The sequence below is a fragment of the Equus przewalskii genome, chromosome 21 (assembly GCF_037783145.1).
Source record: "Equus przewalskii isolate Varuska chromosome 21, EquPr2, whole genome shotgun sequence".
In the NCBI taxonomy this organism is placed as follows: domain Eukaryota; kingdom Metazoa; phylum Chordata; class Mammalia; order Perissodactyla; family Equidae; genus Equus; species Equus przewalskii.
In genome coordinates this window covers 37,283,462-37,310,525 of record NC_091851.1, presented here as the reverse complement: position 1 = coordinate 37,310,525, position 27,064 = coordinate 37,283,462, and the positions used below count along the sequence as shown (strand labels likewise).

Genomic DNA, 27,064 nt, shown 5'->3' with positions numbered 1-27,064 from the left:
CCACCCTGTGAAGTGCCAAGATGCTGTAATGTAGGGGGGTGAATATTTACATCTGGCAGAGGAGGAATGAAGACCAAGGTGGGTGGAGGCCACCTAAGAGCAACGCAGCGTGCTGGAAGGAAGCACAGCTCCGGAGCCAGGTGGGCCGGCCAGCAGATGATCCTGACTGCGGTCACCTCTTCACTGAGACCTCAGACAAATTATTTCACCTCTCTGTGCCTCTGGTTTCCTATCTGTAAATTAGAAGATAACTCATCTCACAAGGTTGAGACAATACATATAAGTAGCTTCCCAGAGTGCTCAGTGAACATTCTCTTGTTCTCACGGCCCTGAGACACCCGTAGAAGCCAGGTGCTCCCAGTTTGCCTTGGGAGCCCCATCACTTGGGGTGGCTGATGGAGAGGCTTTGCCCATCTCCCTGCGGTAGGTGTTTTAAGTCTGACTCCTCCCTTAGGCGCTCTTCCTCGTTCTGTCTTCCTGTCTAGTTCTGGGGCTCTCCTCATGGAGACACAGATCCCAGTTCACTTCCCAGTCTCTCCTAAGAAAAAGCGTGGAGACAGATTCCACGAGAGCAAGAACCCGTCTGTCTCAGCTGTAGTTGGACGGAGTACGTGAGTTCCGGCAGAGGCCTCCTGAGCCCGACAGGCCCCACCTGCCATAGCCGTCTTCCGGCAGCCACTCTGTGCAAAACCACAGCTAAGTTCACATCTTTCAGAGGGGATCCATTGTCCTTTTTGAGGCCGTGAAGCCTTAGACCACTGTTCCCCAACAGTGTTCACAGCTTCTGCCCTGTCCATGTGTCTCTTTGATAGATTCACTCTTCCTCAGCTTCATCCTGAGTCAGCACGCACCAGCTTGAGCATCAGATCAGCTGGAGGGAGTGCTGTTCAGAGGCGGCTGGGTCCCATTCTCAGATGTCTGATGCAGTAGGTGTGGGGCTTCAGACTGACTCTGAGAACCACTTTCCTAAGCAATAACATCCAGCAAATTGCTAGTGATTTTTTTTTTCTAATATAAAATAACTATAAATGATAGATGTTCCTTTGGATGGCACTGCAAATCCTGTGAACTGTGCTGAGAAATGCTGCGTTTGACTAAAAGGAGGGCAGCTTTGGCCACACTGTTTCAGACACATCCCAACTGGCTCCAGAGACTGCTGTCCAAGCGCAGAGGCAGTCTGTCCTCAGGACTGAAGGTGGTTTCCTAAGCAGCCTGTTAGGACATTGGGAGGGACTGGCCTGCTGGCCTGCGACAGGAGGGTCAGAGCTGAGAGAGGGATGTTTGTATGGCTGGGGTTTTGGAATGCCGCCTGTGGCAGTCAGCTTAATTCACTGCCCCACCCTGCTTCTCCTCTGGGAGGTTTTGCAGCTTCCGTGATTGACAGGCCAGGATGCTCAGCAGGCACCATCATAGGGGTTCTTCCCCCGTCCTAGCCTGAGATCTGCATCACGACAGAGGAGGCTCTCCAAGGGCTGGCTCCAGCTCCACTTAGGACCTCAGGAGTGGGACTGTCCAGCCTTCCTAGGACACTAAGCCAGATATCTGGGAGTGGCAGGGCATGGTGGGTGCTAGGCTCTTAGAGACAGATTAGGATCTGTCTTCTCAGCTGTTCACTGCAGAACCCAGGTCCCTGGGAGCAGCAATTATTTTCCCTTTTAGAGTCAAAATGTTGACTCTAACTGCTTGCAAGGAAATGGACCATTTTTCCGGTGCAAGGTAACCTCTTCTCTCGTTCAGTCCCCCCGCCCTCATACGTCTCCTTTTGTGTTGGGTCTGAAACTTTCCCTGACCTGTCTATTGTGTCTCTTTCCTCCCGTGGACAGTGCTTCCACATTGCCGAGTTCTCTCACATCATCCAACTTCTAAGGGAGGAAACAAATAGATAATGACTTCATATAGTTCGTGGCCGCTGCCTCCAAACACACATGAGCATTTTAAAAACAGCCTTTCCCACCTATCACACAGCAACCCCAGGGAAGGGTTGGGGGGTGAGGGGAAGAGCGTTCCTCGATTATCAAGTGCTCTTAGCTTGTTCAGAGAATCCACTGGAAATCACTTATTTTCAATGGGGCCATGCAACTCCTTTGCCCTGTCAGAGAGCAGTCCTACTAAGAATACCTCAGGGGGACCCAAGAGCAATCTTACCTTGTAGTCACACCTCAAGCTTCTCAGACAAGGAACAAGAGCAAGGACAAAGCAAGATTGGGATGCAGACCAAATGGTCAGCTTTTCTGAAATGGAACAAGAGGTCACATCCAACGGGCTGGATAGAGGGTTGTATGTGGGCTCCTGCAAGAAGGGACAAGGTGCTGTCTGTCACACAGCCAAAAACACCCACAGTGTTTATATTTTAAAAAGTTATCAGCAAAATGCCTCATGATCATGCCCTTGTTAACTGGCTGATCAACCTGTTTCTAACTTTTGCCAAGTCATGCCCAGTGCTCTGGAGGCCATGCTGCCTGGGTATGAATCCCAGCTCCATCCAGCTGTGTGACCAGCTAAGTTCCCACACCACTCAGGAGGGAGACTTGTGGGCCTGTCACTTTCTCAGAGCAGAAAGACTCACTCACATCTAGTTCTCAAGTCTCCATGGAACACTGTCGAAGAGGGGGCTCAATCTGCCTGAAAACCACTGCGGCCCACAAAAGCCGGCAAACTGTAAAAAGAACATCTCAGAGAAGAGTGGAATGGATGCCATGCAACACTCAGAATGAAAAAGAAAGCTAATAAAACTCCAGGAAAAAACAAGTCGGGATCCAAATGGAACAATCATCTAAAATGGGGCATGACTTTGAGCAACTGATGGAGTATGAGGAAAAAACCAATCCATTTGACCTCGATTCTAGGAGCATTCTATTTTGCGGGGTACAGAAGTCAAAACATTGGACCAAGGGAAGAGGAAATGTAATCTTTACACACTGCTGGGCCCAGCCCTGAACACTATTTACACTATCCTAACAACTCAAGTACTGTTTATTGGTTTTCCTTTTAAGAGAGACCTACAGATAAAGTACAGAAAACTACTGACTACTGCGCGGACTGAAACTCCAGCTACTGTGATGGGTGAAAGCGAAGGCAGAGCTGACAAGGTAGAGGTGGAGTGTGGGGAGACTGCCTCCTCCATCACGACCAAGGAGTCCAGAGACTGGCCAAAGCTGGTGGGATGAGAGTTAAGATTATTAAAGAAAGAAAACTATACAATGTTATTACTTAAAAAAAAACCTAGGAGGGTAGAAGTAGTAATGTGAACTAAATTCTTATTTTTCATAGCAGGGAGTTAACAGATGTCTTAAAGTTTGATATATTAAGAAGATGAAAAATTCAGAAGAACTAAAGGCAGCACCAGTTGCCAGTTGTTGCTTCCAAGAGTGGAAGTTGTAATAGGGTGATAGAAACTTGTCGCTCAGTTATATAAGCCCTCTTTACTATTAGAATTTTACCCCATGCACATAATAGTTTGACTGAACACCAGACTGCTTATGCTCCTCTAGGCGAGAAATGAAATACCATTTTCACCCCCTCAAAGTAGCAAAAGAAATAATGCCTAGTGTGGGTAGGGGTGTCCCACAGAAATTGGTACAACCTTCCACAGGGTGACTGGCCCAGTATTTCCACCTTCAGGAAACAAAGAAACAAAGGTTGATGTATAAGGATGTTCACTTCAAGAGTTCTTTATAAAATAAAACGTTGTTTATAAAATAAAGTCTCCACATGTCCAACAACGATTATAATTATATATTATAATTTGGTAATGATATATCCAAGTGATAAACCATATATAACCACTAAAAATGTTCACCAAGTAAATGTTGTTTAAAAGGTTTTTAAAAAGTATATAAAATTATATATACAGAATGATCTCAACTTTGTTTAGGGGGGGAAAAATGGACCAAAATGTTTAAAGAAGGTAGGAATATGGATGACTTTTAGTTTTTAAATATTTTTCTGTATTTTCCAAGTTTCCTATAGAGAAAATACATTTATAATCAGATGTCATTTTAAAAATCAGGTCGCTATAAGAGGAGACACAATCCCACAGCAGGGGGCACTCATGAGGGACTCTGCAGTGACATTTCCCCTGTGTCTAAAGGGCCTTGCCCAGTCCAGGACTCCTCCCCAAAGTCTTCCCACTGACCAAGGCCGCTACATTATTGGCGTCAGGGCAGTGTTCGTGGTAACAAACACTTCTCCCAGCCAACAGCCCTGCCTGCCCCCCCCCGCAACTTAAACAACTATAGCAGCTTTTATTTATTAGTACTCACTCTGTATATGTTCTCTGCTTAAGTACATGTGTTATATCATTTTAGTCTTACAATCATCCTGAAGGTGAATATTCTCATTTTTCAGAAGAGGAAATAAAAGGAGAGGTCAAGTCATTTGCTCAAGGTCACTGTGAGTGGCACAGTTGTAATCCAAACCCAGGTTGGCCTGGTCCCAAAGTATGAACCCAGCTTTTCATGCCCACAAAGAATGAGCAATCACCTCTGAGGAACAGTCACTAGCATTTGTCACTCGCTACAGCAGCTTCAGCCCATCCTCTCGAAAGCCTTTAAAAGCGAGGTGTAAAAGCCGTCTCAGGGGCCGGCCCCAGGGATTCAGGTCACGCGCTCCGCTTCGGCGGCCCAGGGTTTCGCTGGTTCGGATCCTGGGCGTGGACGTGGCGCTGCTCATCAGGCCATACTGAGGTGGCATCCCAAATGCCACAACTAGAAGGACCCACAACTAAAAATGTGCAACTATGTACTGGGGGGATTTCGGGAGAAAAAAGCAGGGGAAGAAAAAGACTGGCAACTTTAGTTTGAGTTGTTAGCTCAGGTGCCAGTCTGTAAAAAAAATATATATATATATACATATATATGTTTGTAGTTGCAAAATGGATCCCAATAGTATCTGCATATCTTTCTGCCAATGACCATTTAAGCCAAGTAGTAATCTATGATGTAATGCTCCCCTTACTATGTCAAAGCTAACAAGGGGCTGGCCCTGTGGCTGAGGCGTCCCACATGCCACAACCAGAAGGACATACAGCTACAATATACAACTATGTACTGGGGGGCTTTTGGAAAAAGGAGAAGGGGAAAAAAAGCTAACAAAAAGACCTAAAAAATGAAATGTTTAGATTGGTACAAGAACACTTACATTAAGCTGGAAATTTCTCAAGCAACACTACAAAAACAACATATGAAGGAAACAGGGCATCCAAGTTGGGTGCCTGAATTTCAAAAATAAATACATCTGTGCATAATGAAATTCCAGTTTAACTGCATTAAATGGACAACTAACAATTCCAGCCTAAGAAAACCAACCACGCCTCTCAAACCTTAGATAGCCTGATCGTTTATTCTGTAAGACGACTGCCCCAGCACGCCTGAGGCCGGGCCAAGGGAGGGAGCTGCTGCAGCCTGGCTCCGCAGGCAGCCTCTGCTAGGAGGTACCCACTCCTCTGGCTCTTCCTAGACCTCAGGTTCTGAGATGCCACAGTGTGAAAAGTTCCAAGAAACCTCTGGTCTACAGAGAAGAAAGACACTGAAAAAGAGCAAATATCCGCCCCATCTAAAGCCCTCCCAACAGCCTCGTGAAGCCAGGCAGAGCATTTCTCTTCAATCCACAGAGGGAACCATCTACCCAAAGTTCACGCTGCCGCCTAGGAGCTGCTCTAGAAAGTTCTAATAGATAAGAGGCAAACTTGTATTAAATGTCCCTTTTCCCTTGTAGAAAAGACTAAGTAATCTGAGTTTGAATTATTTAGAAGTAAGGATTTTATGGAGTCCAGGAAGGGAAAGGAAAAATTTAAAGAAATTCATTATAAAAGTATCAGAGCACCAAAAACCTGTCCTTAAGATGTTCTTATATACGTATCTTAGGGCTTTTTTTTATTGCTGATCACAGATTTAAAACTATGAAATGTGCATTTCTTGGCAAGTTACACAAATGATTCTCTACTTATTCACATTTCCAATAAAAGCTTGAGGAAACAGACAAAAATACAAAGGACGGAGAAACACGAACGCCAGCAGCCTCAAACAAAGGAATAAGTAACAGAAAAAAAGTCTCCACAGTCAGTGTCCGTCAGAATTTTAAAATCATCCAAAGGGGGCGAATGCGCCACTCAAATCAATGTCATCCACTAACTATTAATACGTGTTCCTTGAAGCTGCAAACTGGAAAAGCCACCCACTTATTGTTTATGACCACACAAACCACCTAATCTGCTCAAGGTTCAGCTTAAAGCAACATTTAATATTCTTTACAAGATGGAATTTGTGACAAGTTCAAAAGGAAAACTTGCTTTGTTTCACTGCAGCCGTGCTCAGAAGTCTACGTGATTTCCTCAGAAACCATCCTGGGCTTAGCCAATAAAATTGCAGTTCAAAGCAGCGTCACACTGGCTTCCTGAAGGTATCCTTGGAGATACTGGAGTGCTTCTGCGTTGAGGCTGGTGCTCACCATTGATGGAACCTGCAAGAGATGGGAAACACACATACTGGCTGTGGGAGATCCTAACACACCAACACAAACCCCATCATCTATGAGAGCGCTGCCACAGCTCTGGGAAGGGAAGTCTGTCACCAGTAACTGTTAAAGGGATTCCCAAGTAACTGCTTTTATGCCTTCAAAAATGGACACGTCTGAAAAGTGGATCCAAAGGAATCACTATTGTTCAGTGTGATAATGGCATTGTGGTTATGCTAAAAAAAAAAGTCCTTATTGGTTGGTGATGCATAATGAAGTACAGAGTGGAATGACATGATGCCTAAGGCGGCTTGCTCTAAAGTCGTCTAGCAAAGGAGAAAGGAGGACAAACAGATCAAACAAGGTTGGCAGAATACTGGTAATTAGTGAGGGGTCTGCACATGGGCATTCATTATGCTGTTTCCATGTGTACTGGAAATTTCCCACAATGAAATAATAAAAAATATAAATTTTACCATATAAAACATAAGACTCTGTGAAAGGTGCCAACTAATGCTATATAGCCATTGTTAGGTTTACTCCATGATCCATTATTTAATTTCTGAGTATGCTGCAGTTAACAAAAGAAAATAAATGCCTGCATTTTAATGATAGAAGGATTATTTCAATCTCGGAAATAAATACATTTTTATTCAAAGGGTTTTATCCTCTGCTTTGTCTTTACTCCAGAAATCATTCACTTAAAATACATTTGTAGCACATCATAGAAGAAAAAGGAAAAGTCCCATCATTTTAACTCAAGAAAAATAAGCCTTGACTCTAACCCATGGGATGTTGTTTGATTACGCTGACCAGTGAAAACAAGCACCATAACTGTTACCACCCAGCCTTCCCAGAAAGCCCACATTCCTTGTGGAGCTCTGACAGCAGACACTCACCCTCCCTGGACAGGCAGTGGACAGTTTGTGAAGTGACTGTGCCAGGTGCACTTTGGGGTTGTTCACCATTTGACCTACAGGGTCATGCTCTTTTTTCCCAGCAAATGCCAGCTGTGAGAAGGCGGTCTGGTATCCTGGTGTATCTTCTATGTCAATAAAATGTTCTTCATCAGGAATGGTGTCATCTTCAGGTAACTCAAAAAGGCCAATCAGAGACTGTAATAAAGGAGTCCTGGATTGGAAGAAAGGATCAAGATAAAAGATTCAGTAAATACTTTGAAAATTTAAACAATAAGCAGCAATTCCTGAGAGAAACAAAAGTATAGACTCACAGTCTCAAGAGTAGAAAGGGGCCTCGGAAAGACAGACAGACAGACATCAGTGCTCCTGCTAACCCAGAAACCATTCTTCCATTACTCTGGCCACAGTACCCCAATCTCTGTCTCGGAAACTACTGCATCCCCACAGCTCCTGTCAAGCTGGCTGTGGGACCCAGCCCTGGCTAATCAGAAGGCCATGCGACTCAAGCCAAACCAAGGAGATTCAATGCTAGACGTTAGCAGAAATAAGCCTCGAGCTGTCAGACCATTTTGTGAAAGAGGCTGCCTGCCTGAAGCCATAATAAGGAAAGGAGAGGCAAGTGGGTGAGGGAAGCAGGGTCTGTCAGACGTTGAGCACAAGCACACAGGATCTTCTCTTAAGCCTCTCCAGTTTCTCCTCTGAAAGACGTCAGCCACTTTAGTTGGGCATCTGTCATAAAACAGTCCTAGAGATCACCAGACTCTCAAAGGGGCCCATGAATTCCCCACTCAAAAAAGTCAAGAACCAGGTCTTTCTAAGCCCAGAAGGATCCACAAGTCATCTCTTGGATCTGATGGTTGCTAATGGAGAAGCCAAAATCAGAACCCAATTCTCTTGGTCCTCAAGAGAGTAAGCTTGGTTAATTTTGCAGTCAAAAGGGAAGGAAGCTGTAATTTCCCAAAATTTTAGAATGGAGTACTTACCATAGCTTGGTATACTCCGTGTCCATCATTGGGGGACATTCTGTTAATAATTTGGTTATGCCAACTGCACAAATCTTTTTCTCTACATATCCGGATACTTTCTGAATTTCAGGAATAATGATTTTTTCCAAAACCATTCCAAACATTCTATGAATCAAAGCAAAATAAATTTACTCAATATTAAATTAAACTACCACTATAATTAAAGAGTAAAATGCTTAGATGTTATTTATATTCAGTGACTCCTTATGAATATAATAAAACACAAAATAAGAAAGCTGCTGTTTTTGGTCATCTGAATGAAGAGACCTAGAAATGACAAGACGACATTAAACCTCCACCCTGAGGCCAACTGTCACCATCTTTTGTAACACTGCTTAAGCCTATGCTCAAGTAGAATCTTAGCCATTTTTTAGTCTTGTGTGTTTTTTTAAAAAATTACTCAAGAAATCATTGAAAAATTAGAAAACAGAGATAAGCAAGAACAAGAATAAAAAAGAATCACCATCATCCCACAATCCAACAATAACTAGTTTTAACATTTTTGAATTAGAAACTTCCCAACTTTCTATGCTTACATACCTATGTGTATGTAAATGTTAATGGGTATATTAAAAAAATGATTTGGCCAATCATTCTATGTTCATGAAACATCCTAGAAGTAGTTTTTCATGATTCTAAATGTTGCAAAATTCTTAGTTTACACTTTTATTAATAAAATAAATTCTTTGAAGTGGAAATAGTGGGTATTCAAAGAATATGAACATTTTAATGCTCTGGATAAAAAGTGCGTATTTTTTGCTCTATAGAAAGATGCCAATTTAGGCACCCACTAGCACTATGGGACATTGCTGACTTCTTCAAAATCCTCTATTGCTGGGAAGCTTATTTTCTGGTACTACTTTTCAAGTTAATTCATTTTTTACATTTCAGTCAATCTGGAATTTTTTTGATATGATACAGATAGAGGGATTTAACTTGAGTTTTTTCTCTCAAGAGCTGCTCTCCATTATTCCTCTATATCCTTCCTGTCCCTGCTGCATGGGGAATGCCACCTAACTACAATCTCTGTATATAAACTAAGTCAAAAGCAAAGTTTTATTGGTCCAAACTTTTCTCATTTGAAAACTCATACTGTTGGCCTGAACAAAGGCAGGCTCCTGGAGACAACACTGACCCTCTAACGGAACACAGAACACGGCTGTGGAGAACGCCGGAGCAGGGAGTCGCTTTGGGAATCAGGAACATGTCTGCAGGGACTTTCTTCTTTACAATGCAACACTCCGAGAGTATTTTGAAAACCACAAAGATACTAACACTGTACCAGGAACTATGAAATCATCTATAAAACAGAGATACTGGTTTGCACTTAAAAGAGGGTCACAGTTTTTGCTTTTAAAAATAAAATGTAATAAAAACAAACTTACTTTGGTTGTATACCATCAAATATTTCTTGTAGTGCCAGTGCCCCGTATTTTATGCAATACAAATTAATAAAGACTAAGAAACCTGTGGAAAGGAGATGCAGAATTTCAATACAGAGGACTCTGCATACACAAGCGATTCCGTGACGTCAGTCAAGTGAAACAGTCACACTCCTTACAGCGCAGTGACTAACGCTGGCATCAATACTTGCCTTTTAAATACCATTTAACATAGAGAATTTCTGCCTTTTTAGTACAGACATAAAGTCTTGACATGCAGTCTCTTTCTGATATTTCCTTATATTATTTCTACTAAAAATGTTTTGATATCTAAACTTAGAAACTAACCTTTGGAACACAGTATACTTGAGAATGATTTGGTGTTTTGAGAATACATACATCTTAAAATATTTTATACATAAAGTTTATAACCGATAAAAGGTTTGTATGTAACCGTAAAGTCTACGGGCCTCAGCTGCCTCCCTTCATCGTTTCCGTGGGACTCGACTTACTCTTGAGGAACTTGGTTGTTCTGGAGCTCTGGAGCCTCTGGAAGAGGAGGATGAAGATCTGCTTCCTGTACTGGTCGACGGACTCCCTGCAGGAACGAGCAAAGTGTAAACGCAGCGCCCTGTGAGCGCCTGACAGGGCCTCTGATCACACGCACGGGGAGGTTAGATTCATACTCACGGAGGCATGTGCTCAATTATACTGTTGAGAAGATAAAAACCTTGGTGGTCATTGGCTTTGGATGCAATCAGCTTCTGGAAGACACCTAATAACCCAGGCTACAACAAATCAGATCAAATAATAATCAGTTAAAGAGGCAAAGATTAGTTGTTCCAAAAGTTAAACAGGTGATATATCTTGGAAGAAGGTGCGTGCTGTAATAATCTAACTAGCACTTTCTCTTTAAGTTGTTACATCTGAAGTGTAGAGAAAAAAATTCCACCACAATAAGCCCCAAAAGTTATGTTCTTAAAGTTACCTATTTGGCTCTTACATTTTTATTTTCCACCATGGAGATAAAGAACTAAAGGATACCTAATTCTAATAAAATATACATTAACACTTTATACTAATTACTTCCCTTTTTATTAAATTTACTTTAAATAAAGAATTTTTACAAACCTGCCATCCCTAGTTTCTCTCAGTACCTTAGGAAGATGAGTTACATCAAAATAAACCTGACTCACAATTTTGTCCGCGGCAGCGCTCGCTATCGTGTTCGAGCCCCGCTCCAGGAACGCCTGCAGAAGCCTCACGAGGGCAGGGATGTTGCCTGTTCTTTCCCAAAGCACTGGCTGAAGGAGATGCGGAAATAAGGCCATATAGGAAGACGGGATATCGTTTTTGTGTGTTTCCAGAAGCAAAGACATCACTTGAAAGACATACGGAATAAATTCTGTTGATAAAAGTGAAAACAGAGCTGTCAGCTTCAGAATTAATGGTTCTGACACAAAAGGCACATATCTTTTAAGCAGGCTGTACTTTATAACCACTTTAATAATTTTATTCAATTAGAAAAAAATAACTTCCTTTAACTTACCCTGTACATCATTTTGTAAAATTTCAGTAAACACCAGAAACAAAGCCTCCTCAAAATTCACAACAGCAGCAGGGTTAGCTTTGCAAGTTATTCTTATGGATAAACATATTGCTTCAAACATGTAGTGATTAAAGTGAGGTTTGCTTGGGTTCTGAAATTTTAAAAAAAGCTTATTACTCTAATAAGCCAAGTGACTATATTAAATATTATCTGACATAAAACACATCTAACCTTTCTAAAACATTAAGACATTCCATCTTTTTTTAAATCAGTATTAAGAAAAAACACTAATAATACCAAAAAGCCTACACATGTTAAACTTTTATATTAACTTTAAAATTCAGAAAATACTAATGCCTGTTTGTTTGGAATTTTTTTTAATGGGCAAAATCTACTGTGAGAAAATATGTGAGTCACAGGGAGGTAACGACACAAAGCTCAGCCCCCAGGGCTATAGAGAACCTTGTCTTAAACTTGCGTGCTCTCCTGGAGCCGTCACCGTAAGCAGTGATGGAAGAAAGGAGTGGGGACCCAAGTCCTGGTTCTCACCAGCCTTGTGTGGGACCTCAGGCAAACTTTAACCTCTGGAGGCCCCAATGCCTATGTCTCCAGAGCGACAATCCTTCATGCAGTGGTCTTCAATTTCCATTGTAAGCAACAGAACCTTATTTTCTTTCCAACAAAATCCTTCTTGAACGCTATCACGGAAAGCTGAGGAACTCAGCTTATGAGGTCTGTATACACAGGGCAGTGGGGTGGGACCTGCTTCTCTTCTCTTTCAATCCCCCGCAGCCCAAAGGAGTCCAAGACCCTTATCCAGAACTCAGTGGAAAAATGGTCATTTCTCCAAAGTCCCTCTAAAGCTTCCTTTGAATTTATCTCCTTTCATCGACTAATTAGGAATAAACATCTAAAAAGGAATTTTGTCAGCCTTAAGCTGATTTATTTTCTAAAACTTAGTACTTAAGTGTGAATCAAAATACTTGTAAAATTATTGATTAAAGAAGGAGTGAACTTTATTTTTGGGAAATAAGAATAAGGAAGAACAGTTAATCTTCATTTTATAGAAGTCTGAACAGCCTCTTTTGTGTCAATTTGGTGCAAAGCCTGCTCTCCTCCCTCTAAGATAATTTCAGATCATCTGTAGTTTCTCAGGAACCTGTTACTTTTTTAAGAAGAATAAAGTGTTTTAAAGTTTTGGTGCCTACACTTAAAAGTGAGTGCTGCTACGTGTCCAATCGAACGTCATGCCCACATTTTCAGAAACGTATGTTAACTGTTCGTCAGGAAGAATTCACAGACCTTTTCCCAAGTCTGACCTACTGCCAGGGAGCTCTGAGGCTCAGACAGCTTGGAGCATAAGTTACAAAACAAGTTCACGGTGAAAACTGGCTGTTACCTTACTAACAGCTAACAGCTTCTGTGTGAGCTGAGTGATGAGAGTAGGGATGTAGGGGATTATGGCTTCTTGGAGGAGGGAAAAACTTCTCATGATAGCTGTAAAATAGAAAAACAAATAGTTAAATTTCAGAACAAAACAGTGATTGGGGGAAAAAGCCCACTGATTCATCAACCAAAATTTTAAGGCCCTTAAGCAATCCCCAGATAGCTCCCTACATCTAGAAATAATTTAAATTCCCCTTTCTTTTAAAATTAGCCTGGGGATTGGCAAGAAAATTTAGCTGGGAAATATTGAGCATTTCCAGAATGCCTAAGGCTTAAGGAATTAAAAAAGAGAATAAAAAATAATAAAGTGACTAAAGAGGCAGACAAGGAGGAGGAAGAAGTGGTGGACTAACATGGGGGAGCAGGAGGCAGAAGGGACTACTAGTTTCAATTTCACTTAGAAATCAGTGGCAGGAAATGTTTAGCCCTAGTCTATTAACAACAGGATTGTAGCCTACTGGAAACTGAAAGAGAGGGCCACCTGCCCCCCAAAGAGAGGTCAGGAGCCGAAGAAAAATCCAAAATACATATAAAGTTATGGAGGATCCATATTTCAAAACTACTGCTCATTAACAGATGCCTAAAAACATCTGGCATGGGAGATAAATAAAACATGAAGCTAAAAATGCATGAAGGCTGTTTTTGCACAAACAGAATAGATGTTTACTAAGCAGAGCACCTATTACCCGCCAGGCACAGGGGAGAGTTATCCTCCCTCGCGCCTCCTAAACTTTACAATGATGGTTCCTCTACCTGTGCCAAACACTCTCCCTCCACCTAGCTAACTACTACCTATCCCTCCCCTCAGCTCAGACATCACTTCCTAGAGAGTCCTTCCCTGAGCTGGGCTCAGAGAGTTAGAGGATGGATCAGTGCCCCACCTCTGGGCTGGCACAGAATCCTTTCACTCACTCATACAGCAGTATTTCTTGAGAAGGGAGCACACACTGGGCACTCCTGCGTACCCTAGGAACGCAGCAACCACCACCACGGACCAGTTAGCTGCCTCGTAGAAATGGACATGAAATAACTAATTACACATCACTGTTGGGAGAAGTCTAATGCTGAGAACACACATAAATACACACCAATACACACTTACACACAGATATAAACACATGTACACACACACAGACACCCCAGGGGTCCTGACCCAGGCCAGAGGCATCAGGGATCATTTCTTTGAAAAGCATTTCCTACGAGTCAGTCACTGTGCTAGGCTCTTGGAATGCAACAGCAAAGAAGATTAAGATTGTCCCTGAAGTCAGAGCTGTCACCAAGACACTCTCCTAATGTATACAGCCTGGCAGATGGCTACAGCTTCTGTGTCCCTGGCAGTACGTCTCTGAAGGCAGGGTCTGTGTGGTCTGTCAAGTGCCCCCAGGGTTCACAAGACACAGCATTACAGGCCAGCAATAAGTGTGGTCTCATCTGATCTTTGCCCTTAAGAAATCCAATCTAGGGAAGGAAAAAGAAGTGCTACCGTTTCTTTAATAAGAGGAGTTCTATATCAAGTTAGGGTAAAATTCTTTTTCTGAAAACACCATGAATACTAAACAAAACAATATTTCTCATTTTAAAACATCTGAACCTACCTCATTCTTGACAAACAGTATTTGGTTCATAAACTACGTAACCTGAAGTACAACTCAGAGTGCTTACCCTTGTAAACTGAGATTAGATACTTATAGTCTGAACACCAAGGAAGCGGCCTACCTTTCATAATATATTCATTTTCTGAAGAGCCAGGAAGTGTGAGAGCTTTGAAAAGGTTTGTCAGCAGAATCTCAACAAATGGTGCGATTTCTGCAGCTGTAAAGCTATAGATGAAAAAACAGCTTTCAGTCACTACCAACTCTTGAGGTGGTCACTTTGGAATACCCTTGGCAACTCCTAAATCACACGTCTTAGCATGAAAGTGAGCCATCTCCCACCACTGACAATCAGCAGACATCTCAGGGAAAATAAATTTTTATACGCGTTCATGTTAAGTTCCTAAAAAGGTACATCTGGAACCAAACACAATTAAACAAACCAAAGACCAGGCAAAGCCAACATCACCTACAGCTGTGAAGGTTCATGTCTGTCACCATCAAGAACAGACCTCGACCTCTCAGAGCCCTCAGTCATCTACCGTTCCTGGAGGTGCAGCAGATTCGGAACCGTTTTTCTGCATCAGTTCTGGGACTGAAGACAGGTACGGGCTTGACTCACTTCAAAGGATGTGTCCTTTTAAGCCTTAATTGGCCACTGAGTGTCTGTACTTGAAGAAGAACGAACCTACAACTGTTTTCCATCTCTTACCCTGAGCTCAGTTTCAAGAAATAACTGTTGAAGAACGGCCTGAGAGACACGCAGACCACCCCCCGTCCCGCACTTTATCCTCGGATCAGGCCAGAAGAGCCACACTCTTGGACCCTAGGGAATTACTTTCTCTCAGCTGTGTCATATCTCAGCATTGGGTAAGATTACAAAAACAGCCAGGTGAAAATAACTGTTGCATGATGTTGCTAAGAATACTGCTACAAAACAGTATTTCCTTAATGAGGGCCCACTACTGAGATGCCTTCTGAGTAACTGTTTTAATCTTAATCTCATGGGCATTGTGAAAATTTTAACTTACCAACTTTCCCTCTTTGCCTTGGTTGCTAGGAGACTCTAAACATAAAATTCAAGAGTTTCTTTAACTACTATACAGGATCCTCTGACACACATTTCTATTTATTAATCTCACTCCAGTTATTTTCCTTTGCTCCAATTTCCTCTATTTAACTTTATTGTCACAATGTATTTCGGCATGCTGCCTCAAATTCTTTTGGAATGAGACATAGCATAAATGGGCAAAAGGTACACATTTATTTTTCTAACTACTAATGATATTACAAATACTTTCAGAGATCTCTCTAATATAGATCAGTCCCCACCCCAAGCTGGAGCATAAATCACTTAGGATCAAATACTTACAGAGTGGCGTTGTTAGGCCCTCTCATGGTGAACAGCCTCTCAAGAGCATGTGCTGCGTAAGTATGAACAACTATACTTTCAGCTTGAAGATGATTAATTAAGAGAGGAATAGAGACTAAAAGATGCTCTTTTGGTACCTGAAAAATACAATAAGATATAAGCTCTAACTTGATGCTATCTTTCAGTAATGAAAACTGAAAAAGAAGAACTTGCTGATTCTAAAAAGTATGTTTTTTCAGCTGTTACAATTGGAGATGATATGGTTCAGAAATCAAAATTTCTACCACCACATCACGGTTCAATTGACATTGACTTTTCCAATTCTCTTTCTCTGAGCATAAAATTATGATTAGGGTAAAATCTTTCAGATAAATGAACCCACCATAAAATAATAACATCATGGAGAAGCAGACTAAGATTTCATTAATCTTAAGAACTATACTTTTGGGGCCAGCCCCATGGCCAAGTGGTTAAGTTCAGTTCCTGCGCTCTGCTTTGGTAGCCCACAGTTTCACCGGTTCAGATCCCAGGAGCAGACATGGCACCGCTCATCAGGCCATGCTTAGGCGGCATGCCACACGCCACACTAGAAGGACCCACAACTAAAATATACAACTATGTACTGGGGGGCTTTGGGGAAAAGAAGAAGAAGAAGAAAGTTACAGATGCTGGCTCAGGTGCCAATCTTTGGGGGGGGAAAAAACTATACTTTTCACTAGCATGTATTTCTTGGGACAGTCATTCAAACTCTTTGTGCCTCATTTTCTCTTCTAAAAGGGTGGGGGCAAAAATAAGAATACTAATATTCAATAAAAACCTCTAAAAATTTAGAATATTCCTTAGTCTTTAAAATAGAACAGCTTTGCAAGGTTGCATGTAACCTTGGTAAACACCTGCCAAAGACACATAAAAGTTATAAATCAAAAAATTAAAGAATCATCCACAGGAAATAAACTGTGGCATGTTTTTGTGATGGGATACTATATAGCTATTAAAAATGAACCATAACACATCTACTAAAGTGATTAACTCTCAAAAACAATGTTAAGCACACACACAAAAAGTGTGACCAACAGCTATAGAATGCTATTTATAAAAATAAAAATTTTAAGCCTGCAGAATACTGTGGAATTTTTATGGAAACAAATATGTAGTAAAACCACAAACATACACTTGCATGGGTATAAAACACATTGAATTCATTAGAGTAATTACCTCTGGGGAGAAAGAGAATAGAAAGGGAATGGGGAGAGAGCACCCTGGGTGCCTCCATTGTATGTGTACGTTTAAGCAATTATGGCCTAGAGTTAAGATTTGTGGTAGTTATATGAGTATCACTGTATTATTCTTGCTTCTTGCATGTTTAAAATAATTTGCAAGATGGCGGCACTGTAATGTGGTAAAGACGTCAGAGGAATAAGATGACCTTGCATGTTTTGTTTTTTGTCTCAATAAAATTCAAGTGACTTAAAGTGTTAAGAATCAGAAGGATCATATAACTCAACAGCAAGAAAACAAACAATATGATTAAAAAATGGGCAGAGGAGCTGAATAGACAGTTTTCCAAAGACATACAGATGGCCAACATGAAAAGGTGCCTGTCACACTAATCTCAGGATAAGTAATGTCATCACTAATAATCAGGGAAATATAATTCAAAACCACAATGAGATATCCCCTCACACCTGTTACAATGGCTGTCATTAAAAACATAAGAACTAAGTGTTGGCAAGGATGTGGAGAAAAGGGAACCTTTGTGCACTGTTGGTGGAAATGTAAATTTGTGCAGCCACTATGGAAAACAGTATGGAGGTTCCTCAAAAAATCAAAGATAGGAATACCATATGACCCAGCAATTCCACTTCTGGGTATTTACCCAAAGGAAACAAAAAGACTAACTGGAAAAGATATCTGCACCCCCATGGTCATAGCAGTATTAACAACAGCCAAGACACGGAAACAACCTAAGTGTCCAATGACAGATGAATGGATAAAGAAGATGTGGTATGTGGTATTCCACACACACAGTGGAATATTATTCAGCCATAAAAAAGGAAATCTTGCCATTTGCAACAACATGGATGGACCTTGAGGGCATTATGCTAAATGAAATAAGTCAGAGAAAGACAACTACTAACTTCTCTCACTTATATGTGGAATCTAAAACAAAACAAAAACTGAGCTCAATGATACAGAGAACAGATTGGTGGTTGCCAGAAGTGGGAGGTGGGGAGTAGGCAAAATGGGCGAAGGACATCAAAAAGGTCAAACTTCCAGTTATAAAATGAGTAAGTCATAGAGATGTAATGTACAGCATGGTAGCTATAGTTAATACTGTATAACATATCTGAAAGTTGCTGAGAGTAGATCCTCAAAGTTCTCATCATAAGAAAAAAATTTTGTAACTATGCATGGTGATGGGTGTTAACCAGACTTACTGTGGTGATCATTTCACAATATATACAAATATTGAGTCATTGTGTAATACACGTGAAACTGTTCTATGTCACTTATATCTTAATTTAAAAAAAGAGAGAGAGAAATATGCAGGAACTGGGTCTCCCATCTGGGAGAGTCTGTTCATTGACAAGCATGAGCTGGTGAAGTTTCTCTTTATTCTCTTTGCTGAGGTCCAATAGTTGAATATCTGTAAGTCAGATGAGGTGAGATTACATCCCAGGCATTAACATTGTACTTGGCAAATAGTAAATACTTAGTAAATGTTAGCTACACTCCTACTTTCTCCACCACAGGTAACTGTCAAAATGGTATTCTGCCCTGAAGTAGGTGGAACTGACTGAATCTATCTGTCCTTTTGAAGGGGGGCAGTTATTAAATTTCTCTGTTGAGAACTTTGGACAGTAACAGATAACTGAATGGTGGAGTCCATGGTTTAAAATTGCCCAGTGTCTTCCCAACTGAAGAAATAGAGTGCTCCTGCATAAAGAGCACCCCCAGGCATGGTCCATTTTCCCTTCTCTGATCCAGAGGACTACTGATGGGCTGGAGCATGGATGTGATGGATCAAAACTGGAAATGATGTAGTTTTATAAAGGGGAATTTATGGTTTTAAAATAAATTTAAATACTTCAGAATCCACAAATTCTTATTCAGAGTCCAAACTATTTGGAAAATATATGAATCAAACAATGAAAAGTTTTAAGACTATTTCGTTTGACTTTGAACATGTTTGGGGAACTGTTGTGAAGAGCTTTAACAAAGAAAGGGTAGTGACTAAAAGACTGAGTCACTGACTTGAGAGGGTTGACCCAGAGTCTCTGTGTATTTGTTGGACTACCTTTTAGCTTTGGGTCCTGTGGAATGAAGAAAACAGATCATGTCTAACATATAAAGCTAGGTCAAGGCTTTTCAGGCTGAAAGCATGCTGCACTGGAGAGTTGAATGAAATAAATAATTTGTCTTCTGTCATTAAAAAAAAAAGAATCAGACAAAAACTACATGTTTCCTAAAAATTAAGAAAAGACCAGGGGCCAGCCCCGTGGCTGGGAGATTGAGTTCCCGCGCTGTGCTTCAGCAGCCCAGGGTTTTGCCGGTTCAAATCCTGGGCACAGACATGGCACAACTCGTCAAGCCATGCTGAGGTGGCATCCCACATGCCACAACTAGAAGGACCTACAACTAAAAATACAAACTATGTACCGGGGGGCTTTGGGAGAAAAACGAAAAATAAAATCTTTCAAAAAAAAAAAAAAAAAAAAGACCAACAATCAGATAGAAATATGGGCAAGAAACTACGAATAGATAGTTCACAGAAAAGAAATTAAAATGGCCCTTTAAATGGAAAATGTCCAGTTGAACTCAAAATAAGAGAAATGCAAATTAAAACTGCAGTAAGATACCATTTCACATCTATAGACTGGCAAAATTACAAAATACTATACTGGGGAAACAGGCACTCTCATTCAATTTTTAAAGAAATGCAACATGATACAACCCCTATGGAGGGGAATTTGGCAACATTTAGCAAAATTATACATATGTTTACCCTCTAAATTTGGCACTCCTACTAGGAATCGATCTCAAAGTTACAATGGCTAAAACAGTAAGTGACGTATACACAAGGCTATTAAAAGTATTATTTAAAATAGCAAAAGATAGAAAACACCAAGAATATCTTTCTGTGGGGAGACTGGATGAGAAAACCATGGGAGAGCCAGCCACCCAATGGAGTACCACACTATTTGAAAAAAAAGGGGAGGAAAATCTACTACTATAGAATGACATCCAGGATTTATTCAGTGAAAAACAGTGTGTTTAGTATATTCTCTTCTGTGTAGAAGGAGGGGAAATGTAACTATACATAGGATAGGTATTAGGTTATATTTTCAAAAAGAAATAATGGAAACATAAACCAAAACTTGATAAAACATGCTTACCTTTAGGGAGAGGGAGGGCTCAGGGATGAAAGCTAGACCTTTCTGAATTTACCTTCCCTTTTATTGTTTGACTTTGGTAAACTAAACTTTCTTGTGCCCACCCAAAACAAAAACAAAACAAAACCCACAAACCAATGAACCCAATTGTTTACCTACTGTCAAAAATGCCTAAAGAATAATTTCAAGTTGCTTTAAATATAGTATTTTTAAAAATATTTTTGAAAAATATTTTTTAAAAGATTGGCACCCGAGCTAACAACTGTTGCCAATCTTCTTTTAAATTTTTAAAATTTTTCTAATTAATTAATTTTTTTTTTCTTCTTCTCCCCAAAGCCCCCCAGGACATAGTTGTATATTCTAGTTGTGAGTGCCGCTGGTTGTGCTGTGTGGGACGCCGCCTCATCATGGCCTGACGAATGGTGCCACGTCTGCACCCAGGTTCCGAACCAGCGAAAACTCAGACCACTGAAGCAGAGCGTGCAAACCTAACCACCTGGCCACGGGGTTGGCCACTAAATATAGTGTTTTTTGACTATACACACTTAATATAATATTCTAAGGATATAAAAACCACAAAGAAGGAAATGAAACTGCTTTTAGCAGTATTACCTTAGTAATAATATTGGTATTGTTATTTATTTCCTGGCTCTCTCCTGTGAAAAAGCCTAGAACCAATGTGAAAAAGCCTAGAACTCATTAGTAATAACCCTAGAACCAAGATTATGGTCTTTAAATAACATTTCCTACCTTCAAAAGATGGCTAACTCAGGTCCAGGGTATGAAATGTACACCATCAACTTGGAATATTTTGCCATGTATGAAAGGGAAGCTATTAAAGGCTACTAAAAGTTTATGTCAAGAAGACACAGGAGCCTACTGGCCAAAGACTGAACAACCAGAGTGTCAAAAAAACTCTCATTTGTCATCTTTGGAGGTTGGTAAGGCCCTAACTCATTACTGTGAAAACTGATTCATGGAAAAACTGTACAAACATTTATCCTGTTTTTCCCATAAAAACTGGTAATTAAATCATGTAAGAGGCAGTGGTGGTTGCACAAAAGAAAGAGTACACTAAAAACCACTTATGTGTATATTCTAAAGTGGTCAAGGTTTTATTAAGTATATCTCAATTAAAAAATATGTCAATGATGGAAAATTCTTCTTCACCTGAATCCACTGATCACCCTTAACATCATAACTAACAGTGGACAACCAGACATTGAGTATGTCCTAATGAAATGAAACAAAGCATATCTGTGACAAATTCTTGCCCCCGCCCAAGGGAGCAAAATCTAATTAGGCTCCCCAGATTTACCAATTTTGAAACAGGGAATAGAGGAACAAGATAAAATGAAAAGTCTTTGAAACAACTGAGGAAAACTAAACATGGTCTCGAATTATACATTCTTAAGGAGTTATTGTTAATTTTATTAGATGTGGATGTCAACTATGACCACACAGTAAAAGGGAAGAGACACTGGTATACAATAAAACTCTTAAGAGATTTAATGGCATGTAACATAAATGAAAAGCTACTTACTTGATTCCTAAAAATCATAATGTATTTGATACCATCAGCTTTAAGAACAGGAAATTCATTCACTATTAAAAAAATAAAAAGTCACAGTTATTTAAGTGCTAAGGACTGTTACTCCCAAACTGGTGATAACATTATCAGATTTTTAAAACATCGTTTTGGTAACCAAAATGTCACGCAATTGAAGCTTACTTAACTATAAAATCATCTACTATGTAGCTACTAATTCTGCTAAGATTATAAGTAATTTTATTTTTTTCCCTTACCTTTACATTTCATCACAAACATGTATTACTTATACAACTGAATAAAAATGATTTGGACCATGAACTAATGACTATATCGTCTTCTCCCCACCTGAAGCTATTCTGAATCAACAGCGTCTCTCTGGCTGGGATTTCCTTCAAATTGCTCTAGTGGTGGGAAAATAATTTACTGAAAGGAGTAGAATACTGGGCAATGGTTAAAAATTCTTGAAACTGGAGGGGGCGGAGCAAAATGGCAGGGTGAGCTGACCCGGGATTCTCTCCCCTCCAAAATACAACAAAAGATTGGAAGAACTGAATTTCAGAGAATAAACATAATGCCAGCTTGTTAGAGACCTACAATACCAAGAAGGCGGAGATCATAACCTTGCTTACACCCTCGGAGGCGCCGGAACGGTAGGAGAACATCGCTCCCTCCCCTAGAGTCTGCGATCACTGCGGCGCGGGTCGGGAAGGAGCGGGGGAGGGGCCACGCGACGGGGGGAAAGCTTCCATCCGCGGGGACCCCATAAACCAAGGGCCTTGGGAGACCAGAGAACAGAACTGATCTGAACCCAGACCAGCGCGTGAGAGTAACAGCTCCTCCCCCACAGCAAAGCCAGTGGGCGCAGCCATCTTGCCCGAAGGCGGAGAGCCCATAACATGCAGCTCTCGATGCCCATCTAGTGGCGACAGGCTGTAACTGCAACTGAATTCTACCACCATGAGAAAAAACCGCTCCTCTACCATCCAGCAATTTATAAAAGCCCCAGACCAGAAGGAAAACAATGAAAACACAGAATTAAGTCCTGAGGACTTGGAATTAGGTAAACTAAGTGATAATGAGTTCACAGCAGCTATAATCAAAAAACTCAATGAGGTAGAGAGAAAGATAAACAAGCTGAGTTCTGGAGTTACTTCACAAAAGAGACTGAAATCATAAAGAAGAATCAAACAGAATTACTTGAGATGAAAAACACAATGGACCAGATAAAACAGAATACGGATTCCCTGAATGCCAGAGTAGACAACATAGAGGAGAAAATTAGCATAATCGAAGATAGACAGGCTGAATGGCACCAGACAGAGGAAGAAAGAGAACTAAGGATTAAAAAAAATGAGGAAAATCTCAGAGAGATAATGGATTCAATGAGGAGTAAGAACATAAGGATCATAGGAATTCCCGAGAATATGGAAAAGGAAAATGGAGCAGAAAGTGTGCTTAACGAAAGTATTGAAGAGAACTTCCCAAATCTAGGGATCGACGGAGAAATGTGTGTAGAGGAGGGTTTTAGATCTCCTAGATTTGTCAATGTAAAAAGAGCTACCCCACGGCACATAGTAGTAAAGTTGGCAAAAAGGAAAGATAAGAAAAAAAAAGAGAATAACCTATAAAGGAGCCCCTATCAGACTGTCAGCGGATTTCTCTACAGAAACCCTACAAGCTAGGAGAGAGTGGAGTGACATATTCAAAGCTTTAAAGGATAAAAGTCTTCAGCCAAGAATACTCTATCCAGCAAGAATTTCCTTCAGATATGAGGGAGAAATTAAATCTTTTCCAGACAAACAAAAGTTAAGGGAATTTGTAACTAAAAGCCCGCCATTACAAGAAGTCCTCAAGGCTCTCATACCTGAAAAAAGAAAAAAGGGAAAAAGGGGACACAATCCACAGACTATGGAGACCGATGGATAGAACCAGAACAGGATAGCAAATATTCAACTACAGCATTAGGGTAAAGGTAAGGAAACTACCAAAACAAGGACAATCTTAGCACTCTAACTACCAATTAATAAGACGAGTTGGAATAAAAAATGAAAATAATTATTTAGGAGGGGAAGAGCAAAGGGTCTAAATCAGTATTGGTCAAGTAAGTAAGAGACCACCAGAGAACAGACTATATTATACACGAGATTCTAAATACAAACTTCAAGGCAGACACTAAAATAAAGTACAGAACAGAGTCACAAATCATAAATAAGGAAAAATCTAAGAAACCCAGCATAAGAAATTGCAGTATTAAATGGGTAGTCTAAAGCAAACAGGAAAAGAAACGCAGGAAAACAAGATAATGAGCAACAGATTAACAGCACTAAGTCCACATGCATCAATAATCACTCTCAATGTGAACGGATTGAACTCTCCAATAAAAAGACACAGAGTGGCAAAATGGATTAAAGAACACGATCCAACAATTTGTTGCCTCCAGGAAACACACCTCAGCCCCAAGGACAAACACAGACTCAGGGTGAAGGGGTGGAGGACAATACTGCAAGCAAATAACAAGGAAAAAAAGGCAGCTGTTGCAATTCTCATATCAGACCAAGTGGATTTCAAAATAAGACAGGTAAAGAGAGAGACAGAGGGACAATATATAATGATCAAAGGGACACTTCATCAAGAAGAAATAACGCTTATAAATATCTATGCACCCAACACAGGAGCACCAAGATTCATAAAGCAACTATTAACAGACCTAAAGGAAGATGTTAAAAACAACACAATAACAGTAGGGGACCTCAACACCCCACCCACATCAATGGACAGATCATCCAGACAGAAAATCAACAAGGAAATAGTGGAGCTGAATGAAAAACTAAAACAATTGGACTTAATAGACATATATAGATCACTCCACCCTGAAAGAGCTGAATACACATTGTTCTCAAGTGCACATGGAACATTCTCTAGGATAGACCATATGTTGGGAAACAAGGCAAGCCTCTACAAATTTAAAAAAATTGACATAATAACAAGCATCTTCTCAGATCATAGTGCTATAAGGCTAGAAATTAATTACAAGAAAAAAGCTGAGAAAGGCACAAAGATGTGGAGACTAAACAACACACTACTGAACAAGCAATGGATCATTGAAGGAATTAAAGAAGAAGTAAAAAAATACCTGGAAACAAATGAAAATGACAGCATACCATACCAACTCATATGGGATACAGCAAAAGCTGTATTAAGAGGAAAATTCATCGCAATACAGGCACATCTTAACAAACAAGAAAAAGCCCAAATAAGCAACCTTAAAGCACACCTAACTGAACTAGAGAAAAAAGAACAAATGAAGCCCAAAGTCAGCAGAAGGAGAGAAATAATAAAAATCAGAGCAGGAATAAATACTACTGAAACGAAAAAGGCAGTAGAAAGGATCAATGAGACAAAGAGCTGGTTTTTTGAGAAGATAAATAAAATTGACAAATCACTAGCCAGACTTACAAAGAAAAAAAGGGAGAAAGCTCAAATAAACAAAATCAGAAATGAGCGAGGAGAAATAACAACAGACTCTGCAGAAATACAACAGATTATAAGAGAATACTACAAAAAACTATATGCCAACAGAATGGATAACCTAGAGGAAACGGATAAATTCTTGGACTCCTACAATCTCCCAAAGCTCACTCAAGAAGAGGCAGACAATTTGAACAGACCAATCACAAGGAAAGAGATTGAAACAGCAATCAAAAACATCCCAAAGAATAAAACCCCAGGACCAGATGGCTTTCCTGGGGAATTCTACCAAACTTTCAGAGAGGATTTAATACCTATCCTTTTCAAGCTATTCCAAAAAATTAGGGAAGATGGAACACTTCCTAACACGTTCTATGAGGCCAACATCACGCTGATACCAAAACCTGACAAGGACACCACGAAAAAAGAGAACTACAGGCCAATACCACTGATGAATATAGATGCATAAATTCTAAACAAAATTTTGGCAACCTGAATTCAGCAATTCATCAAAAGAATCATACATCATGATCAGGTGGGATTCATACCAGGGACACAGGGATGGTTCAACATCTGCAAATCAATCAACGTGATACACCACATCAACAAACTGAGGAATGAAAACCACATGATCATCTCAATAGATGCAGAGAAGGCATTTGACAAGATCCAACAGCCATTTATGATAAAAACTCTGAACAAAATGGGCATAGAAGGAAACTACCTCAACATAATAAAGGCCATATACGACAAACCCATAGCCAACATCATACTCAATGGGCAAAAACTGAACGCCATCCCCCTGAAAACAGGAACGAAACAAGGATGCCCTCTATCACCACTCTTATTTAACATAGTACTGGAGGTCCTGGCCAGAGCAATCAGGCAAGAAAAAGGAATAAAAGGAATCCAAATAGGGAGGGAAGAAGTGAAACTCTCGCTGTTTGCAGACGACATGATCTTATATATAGAAAACCCCAAAGAATCCATTGGAAAACTCTTAGAAGTAATCAACAACTACAGCAAAGTTGCAGGGTATAAAATCAATTTGCATAAATCAGTAGCATTTCTATACTCCAGTAATGAACCAACAGAAAAAGAACTCAAGAACACAATACCATTCACAATCGCAACAAAAAGAATAAAATACCTTGGGGTAAATTTAACTAAGGAAGTGAAGGACCTATATAATGAAAATTACAAGGCCTTTCTGAGAGAATTGGATGACGACATAAGGAGATGGAAAGACATTCCATGTACATGGATTGGAAGAATAAACATAGTTAAAATGTCCGTTCTACCTAAAGCAATCTACAGATTCAACACCATCCCAATCAGAATCCCAATGACATTCTTTACAGAATTAAAACAAAGAATCCTAAAATTCATATGGGGCAACAAAAGACCCCGAATTTCTAAAGCAATCCTGAGAAAAAAGAACAAAACGGGAGGCATCACAATCCCTGACTTCAAAACATACTACAAAGCTACAGTAATCCAAACAGCATGGTACTGGTACAAAAACAGGTGCACAGATCAATGGAACAGAATTGAAAGCCCAGAAATAAAACACACATCTATGGACAGCTTATCTTTGACAAAGGAGCTGAGGGCCTACAATGGAGAAAAGAAAGTCTTTTCAACAAATGGTGCTGGGAAAACTGGAAGGCCACATGTAAAAGAATGAAAATTGACCATTCTTTTTCACCATTCACCAAAATAAACTCAAAATGGATCAAAGACCTAAAGGTGAGACCTGAAACCATGAGGCTTCTGGAAGAAAACGTAGGCAGTCCACTCTTTGACATCAGTATTAAAAGGATCTTTTCGGACACCATGCCTTCTCAGAGAAGGGAAACAATAGAAAGAATAAACAAATGGGACCTCATCAGATTAAAGAGCTTCTTCAAG

General features: G+C 40.3%; 1 protein-coding gene across 5 annotated transcripts in view; it reads right to left on the bottom strand.

Moving 5' to 3' along the window:
- Window positions 1-6,219: 6,219 nt before the first annotated feature.
- The window catches only part of CSE1L (chromosome segregation 1 like), a 45,448-nt gene continuing 24,603 nt past the window's right edge, over window positions 6,220-27,064 (bottom strand). For all 5 annotated transcript variants that reach the window (XM_070588485.1, XM_070588483.1, XM_070588486.1 and 2 more), the window contains 12 exons: window positions 21,677-21,738; window positions 15,740-15,876; window positions 14,492-14,595; window positions 12,729-12,826; window positions 11,330-11,480; window positions 10,977-11,185; window positions 10,471-10,568; window positions 10,293-10,378; window positions 9,784-9,865; window positions 8,357-8,503; window positions 7,353-7,584; window positions 6,220-6,459 (listed from right to left, as the gene is read on the bottom strand). In XM_070588485.1, the coding sequence (XP_070444586.1) occupies window positions 6,370-6,459; window positions 7,353-7,584; window positions 8,357-8,503; window positions 9,784-9,865; window positions 10,293-10,378; window positions 10,471-10,568; window positions 10,977-11,185; window positions 11,330-11,480; window positions 12,729-12,826; window positions 14,492-14,595; window positions 15,740-15,876; window positions 21,677-21,738 (1,496 nt within the window). In that variant the 3' untranslated portion in view covers window positions 6,220-6,369. The remainder of the gene's footprint in view (window positions 6,460-7,352; window positions 7,585-8,356; window positions 8,504-9,783; window positions 9,866-10,292; window positions 10,379-10,470; window positions 10,569-10,976; window positions 11,186-11,329; window positions 11,481-12,728; window positions 12,827-14,491; window positions 14,596-15,739; window positions 15,877-21,676; window positions 21,739-27,064) is intronic.